General features: G+C 39.4%; 1 protein-coding gene across 1 annotated transcript; it reads right to left on the bottom strand.

Moving 5' to 3' along the window:
• On the bottom strand, positions 1-5,118 carry LOC4344584 (probable UDP-arabinose 4-epimerase 3). Its single transcript, NM_001403391.1, has 11 exons — positions 4,942-5,118; positions 4,472-4,632; positions 3,530-3,654; positions 2,510-2,623; positions 2,319-2,426; positions 2,143-2,234; positions 1,676-1,817; positions 1,440-1,537; positions 1,228-1,357; positions 869-1,013; positions 1-590 (listed from the first exon to the last, which is right to left on the bottom strand). Exons 2-11 carry the CDS (start codon positions 4,509-4,511, stop codon positions 364-366), a joined length of 1,221 nt encoding a protein of 406 aa, NP_001390320.1. The 5' UTR covers positions 4,512-4,632; positions 4,942-5,118; the 3' UTR covers positions 1-363.
• Between the last annotated feature and the right edge of the window lie 842 nt (positions 5,119-5,960).

Here is a 5,960-nt window from a genome sequence, read left to right as displayed (position 1 = left end):
TTGGCACGAAATGGTGATGAGCATTCCATAGATAACAAAACACAGGGATATTTGTAGTCTATAGTTCAGTTCACAAGCTTGCATCTCAGAATGGTAAGAGACAATGTACACTTCTTTTTATCAGCAATTTGTGTCAAAAAACAATGAAATTTGCCCTTACAGGAAGGCTTCCAGGATTTCCAGCATATCAAGATCACTGCTTATGGTTTTGCTAGAAAATAACAACAAACCTTTGAAAATAAAAAGAGAAAAAAATAACAAATGAGTGACTGTGGAAGCGGTATCGCACCAAGATCCTATACCACTAACTAAAAAAATCAATATATCGACGATTCAGCAGAATTATTGATCAGCAAGCTATATTTAGTTTGACCCATATCCGCGTGGATGTGACTTTTGCCATCTCCAAGCGACTGACAGGCTCTCCTTGAGGTCGGTATATTGAGCAGTCCAGTTGAGCTCCGTGTTGATCTTTGTTGGGTCACTGTATACTTCAGCATAGTCCCCTGGCCTCCTGCTGAGGTACTCAATTTTAATGTTGACTCCAGTTGCCTTTTTGCAGGCATCCACAAACTCCTTGACTGAACGACCTGAAAGCAATCATACATATATTAGAATATACTATTGACAGCACAAGAAATGCATGAGTAAAAATGCAGAATGGAGATAATTTGACAAGAGAAGTCAATTTTTCATAAGCATACAATAAAAAATTATTCTACCAGAATAACCATCTGTGTGTATTCCAGCGTAAAAATTTGATGTAAAATAACCAACAAATGCAGCATTTAATTAAAATCTGATTCTGTCCTAGCATGAGCGAACTGCATTTAATCAAAGTAAATAAAGAAAGCTCATATTGTCAAACCTCTTCCAGTGCCAACATTGTAAATGCCAACTTTACTTGGCTCTGCCTTGTTGAGTGCTTTCACATGAGCATCAACAAGATCTGTGACATCAATGTAGTCTCTTATGCAGGTTCCATCAGTTGTAGGATAATCTGTTCCTTTAACCTGCAATTGATTCATGAAGTATCAGCTTCAAATCTAAATTATCTTCTGTAGTTTCAGTCTCTGGATACAGGTATAATACTTCAAAAAACAAGTATCTTCTAGATGGGTATATCATATTGCTATTATCAACATCCAAAGCTGATATATGGTAGTAATACACTAAATTATGCTTTACACCAGGGGTACTGTACAGTCAAAGTATAAGAGAAAATACCTTCAGCCCTGGAATGATTCCTAACGCAGCATCAAAGCATGCCCCGGATATCCTTCCATGCTCTCGTAGTTCAGGTCTAGGAGCTTCACCTAGTCTTCCCTCTGGGTCTGATCCAATAACATTGAAATATCTAATGCAAAAGGTGACATGTTAGTACATACCAATTTTGTGTTCAGAAATTGCAAGCCTATATCCATGGAAAAACAACATACCTTAAAATCATCACAGCCATGTCCTTTCTCCCCTTCGTGAAATCTAGTATGATGTCCTCCGCCATTTTCTTAGCTTTTCCATAGGGATTAATTGGTAACTGTAACAGAGTAAATTATTAACCAATTAGGTACATAATATTTACACATCAGCCTTGAGTTTGCCTTTCCAGCAACAAGATGAAATAGCACAGCACAATCCAAACACTGCAGTTTTGAGGCCATCATAAATTAATTACCTGACGTGTGGTTTCTACAATAGGCATCTTCTCTGGTTCTCCATAGGTGGCACATGTACTAGAGTAAATAAGGGTCTTGACTCCATGAGACGCCATAGCCTCCAAAATCAATAAGGTGTTCGATGTAATATTGTGATAGTACCTGTTAAATACTTAAGATTATCAGAGATATACTAGACATGTTTCAGATATATTATACAGTTCATCATATCTGTGATAGCAGATAATATAAATATCTGAGAACTAAAAATCAGAAAGCACTTGATTATGGAGTTAACATTGTAGCATACCAAGTACCATGGATTAATAGTGAAAACTGTTTTTTATCATAAGGACCTTTTCCCCTAGCACTACAATTAGGCCATTAGACAAGGGTGTGTACAATGGTAACGTCTGTAGGGGTTAGTAGAATAAGAGGTCCCCCAAGCTCATGGAACTGACAAACTGTCAATAAGGTAATGACTTACCTAAGGGGTTCCAATGTACTCTCACCCACATAGGCAACAGCAGCAAAGTGCATAACAGCATCAAACGCATTTTCGGCAAAGATCTTGTTGACCTGGGAGCCAGTTAAGTGAAAAACTGGCATTTGAACATTTTAAAAATTACGAGGAGGTAATTTAGAAGTACAAAATGAGGATACAGTTTTTTGATCTCCAAGATCAGCATAGATAAACTGAAGTCTTCCTGGCTGGGGGAACAACTCTTGGAGAACCTTTACTGCTCCCATGTTTCCTCTAGAAAGATTGTCCTAAAAATCACAATTAACCATCAAGGGTGGCATTTGAAGAACAAACCAGTTCAGAAATTCAGTACAAAGGAAAACTTAATTACCACAATGGTAACTCGATAATTGTCCTTTAACAGGCGTAATGAAGCATGTGACCCAATATAGCCAGCTCCTCCTGTTACTAAGACATGAGTAACACCAGGTTCATGGCGAGAAAACTGCAAGATACATAACCCCACAATCAGTTATACAGTTGAATTAAAAATAGGGGAAATATAAGAATGGCATAATAATAATTGCAGCATAAGAAACATAACAGGCGGATTTGCATGAAGAGTTGAAAGATTAAGCAACAGAAGTCAAAACAGATGGAACATATCCAAGTTTAGCCATACACATACTAGGTCTGCATCGCAGCTTATACATGTTTCTAGACAACAAAAGTAATGTGCTATGTTTGACCTTCACTCTGCAACAGTCTCTTAACATTTTATTCTAAAGAACTGGATAGTTAGCCTGTAGTTTTAGAGATGTGATATATTTACATCTGCAAATCATATCGTAGTTTTCTTGAACAGGAACATGTCAAAATTATTATGCAGATTGATTAGCTGTCAGAAGGTCTCGTGGCTGAAAGCTACAGTTTGTTAGGATGCCATTTAGGCATCAACTTGCCGCAACGAGAAGTGGCAAACAACTAATGAAGATATGTGTATTGAAATATCAAGTTGGAACATGAACTAATGTAATAGACATTGCAATAACAAAGGCAATTGGATGGAGAGATGTCACTTTCCTCACCTGCTTGTTAGCACTGAGAGCAGAAATGAAGATATGTGTATTGAAACAACTACAATAGCAGTCATCATTTTGTTTTATGCTAGTTATACAAGGACATATTCTATAATACAGGTGATACTCAAAATTAAAATTGCTTTTTGTGTAACAAGAAAAACATAAGAGAAAGTAAGTTGAGAAAAGTCCAAAAGTTAAACCTATAGGTAGCAGAAAGTGACTTACAAATCAAAACATGAAAACGTGAGGAAAGGCTGATCTTAAAAGCAGATTTAAAGGAATAAGGATGAAAGAAGAAGAAGAGAAAAAAAGAAATATAGACATCTTACCACACTACTGCCACCAAAACCAGGAGATTGCTTCAAAATAAATATACATAGTGTTGTGAGGACCAGAGCTGCAATAACTTTCCCAACATTATGAGGCTTCCGCCTAGCATCGAAGTACTCCATCCCTATCAACATGATGAACTTACAACATAAAGGGAATGACCAAACATTTAACCATTACAACAGTTGAATAAATTAAAGCATACCCATGGTCAAACAAAAGAGCAACCTAATTAATGTCAGATATATGGATCCCCTGTTCCGCACAAACAAATGAACCAGTCCTCATTGATAATGAAACTACACAGCAAGCAAACTCTGGCTTTGACTTGAAATGCGATATCAGCAAAGTGGCAACTGCTTGCTTAAAGATTTATCTACCAAAAACAAGATCGATATGGTTGCATGTCTTAGTTGACTTCAGTTGAAATATTGCACCTAATAGCTTTAGTTCAACTTGCCTATCTGTGTAGTGACTGAAATCTTAATGTGCACATAACAAGCATTACTTAAGGCAGAAGAAATGGGCTGGGATCATCTACTGAAAAGGAATTTTTGCTAAGAAATTCTTCACTGCTGGCAATAGTGCATACCATCAAAAGACACACTACTGCTTGCCATATGAAATATCTAGCCCATACATATGCATGTGAAATGACCTCTGAAAGGTGTTCATGTGCTTGTACACCAAGTGAATCCCATGGCAAAGAAAAAAGGACAGCTTTTTCAGGTGGAGCAATTCTTAAAAAAAAAACAGTTTCCTTCATGGGGCACATAGATTAGATGGACAAACTAAACATTAAAAAAAATGCCACTATTGGTTGGTACACATGCTCAAGGGCCAAAGGGGATCAAAAAGGCAACAACATTATTTAGACGCATATACATATATCTAAAGCAACAGTAAATAACCAAAGAGAAAGAAAGGGCATCGAGATCTACCACCCCTAGTCTGACTCGCCCTCCTGTTTAGCGGAATCATGTACGAATTCTCTTCTTCACTTGGGGATGCAGCCGAGCCGCCAATGGTAAAAAAATAAATCCCTAGTCAACACCACCACCACCACCGTCCGTGAATTGAATTCGTCCAGCCAGAAGATGAACTGCAGCAGAATCAATGAACCATCATGCATCAATCAATCACAATGATTAGAATCATCATTCAATGCAAAGAACAGGCAATTCAAACAAGCCAAGAATGGCATATTTTACACTAATCACAGTTCCAATCAAGAATCACAGAAAGAATCATATAGTCAGCCAGGGACGACGGATCTAACATGCCAAGCGCCTTTTGGGGGTGGAACAAGGCTGTCACAAATTAAGAGAAAAAGGGCTCCCATCCAAGGTCTAGAAGAGAAATTAACGCGAGCAAAACTGGAGGAAAATCGTGTCAGGTGGACGCTGCTCACCGGGATGCGATACCGATGCGGCACCAGCTCGCTCGGTCGCGGGTGGGGATCTGCGAGGCGCAGAGGCGGCGGCCGAAGGCGAGCTCACGAGGTGGAGGAGGAGTCGCCGCCGAGGGGAAAATATATCTCGGCGAGGGGGAGAGGAGGGGGGAGGGGAGGAGGGTCGTTGGGGGTATGTGGTCTCTTGGACCGAGTCCAGTCGAGGAGTAGTTGTTGTATAGAGAGAGAAGTACAGGAGAGAGTTGCAAATGCAAAACTCTCTCTCTCTCTGGGCCAGTTTGGTATAACTCCAACTCCTAAATATAACTCCAGGAGTTAAGTTTGGAGTGGAGTTGTGGAGCTGCCTAAACCCAGCTCCACAACTCTAGTACATTTTGTGAGAGAGCTCCACCCAACTCCACTCCCAGTTTTGGTGGAGCTGAAACTGTTTGGCTGAGCTCTGGAGCTGTGCCAAACAGGGCCTCTCTCTCTCTGAGCTTCCTTCATGTCTCTCTCTCTCCTCCCTCGCTTTCTCTTTCTATCACTCTCCTCTTCTTCTTGGCAGTGATGGTCCTGGTGGAGCCAGCACGGTGTTTCACGGTGATCGATCAAGTTTTATACTATATATTAATAATATTTATTAGTAAAAAGGGTAGCGGTGGCAGCGGCGGAGCCTGGATGGTCGCCCTACCCCTACCTGCTCGGTGGCGGCCTCCGTCAGTGCTTTCTGATCACATCGTTTGGCAGTAGTTATACTCTGCGGTTTGTTGTGGTATACCATGAATCGATGGATTTGATTCTAGAACTCGTACATACGAATTCTATCAATGTATATGTGGGAGCATATAAATGTAAAATCTACTTAACCGCATGATCAATATTTAACGCATATCTTACTGCTGTGAAGTACAACTAATATGAATTCAACTTAGAATAATTCCATTTGGAAGAAATTTAGAGACCAAGCAAACATGAGACGGTTTTTATCAAGCATCAAAATGATGATTTAGCATGTAAGTATGTTGAGTTTTATAATATAA

Source organism: Oryza sativa, chromosome 8, assembly GCF_034140825.1.
Source record: "Oryza sativa Japonica Group chromosome 8, ASM3414082v1".
Taxonomy (NCBI): Eukaryota; Viridiplantae; Streptophyta; class Magnoliopsida; order Poales; family Poaceae; genus Oryza; species Oryza sativa.
Note: the sequence above shows the minus strand (reverse complement) of the source record. Positions and strands in the feature narration are given on the sequence as shown.

Excerpts from the sequence above, each read along its gene's own strand:
- LOC4344584 (NM_001403391.1), bottom strand. The coding sequence starts at position 4,511 with ATGATTCCGCTAAACAGGAGGGCGAGTCAGACTAGGGGTG. Across the intron at positions 1,818-2,142 it reads AGTACATTGGAACCCCTTAG|GTACTATCACAATATTACAT; the intron begins GTAAGTCATTAC and ends AGTATTTAACAG. Across the intron at positions 1,358-1,439 it reads ATGGCTGTGATGATTTTAAG|ATATTTCAATGTTATTGGAT; the intron begins GTATGTTGTTTT and ends CTTTTGCATTAG.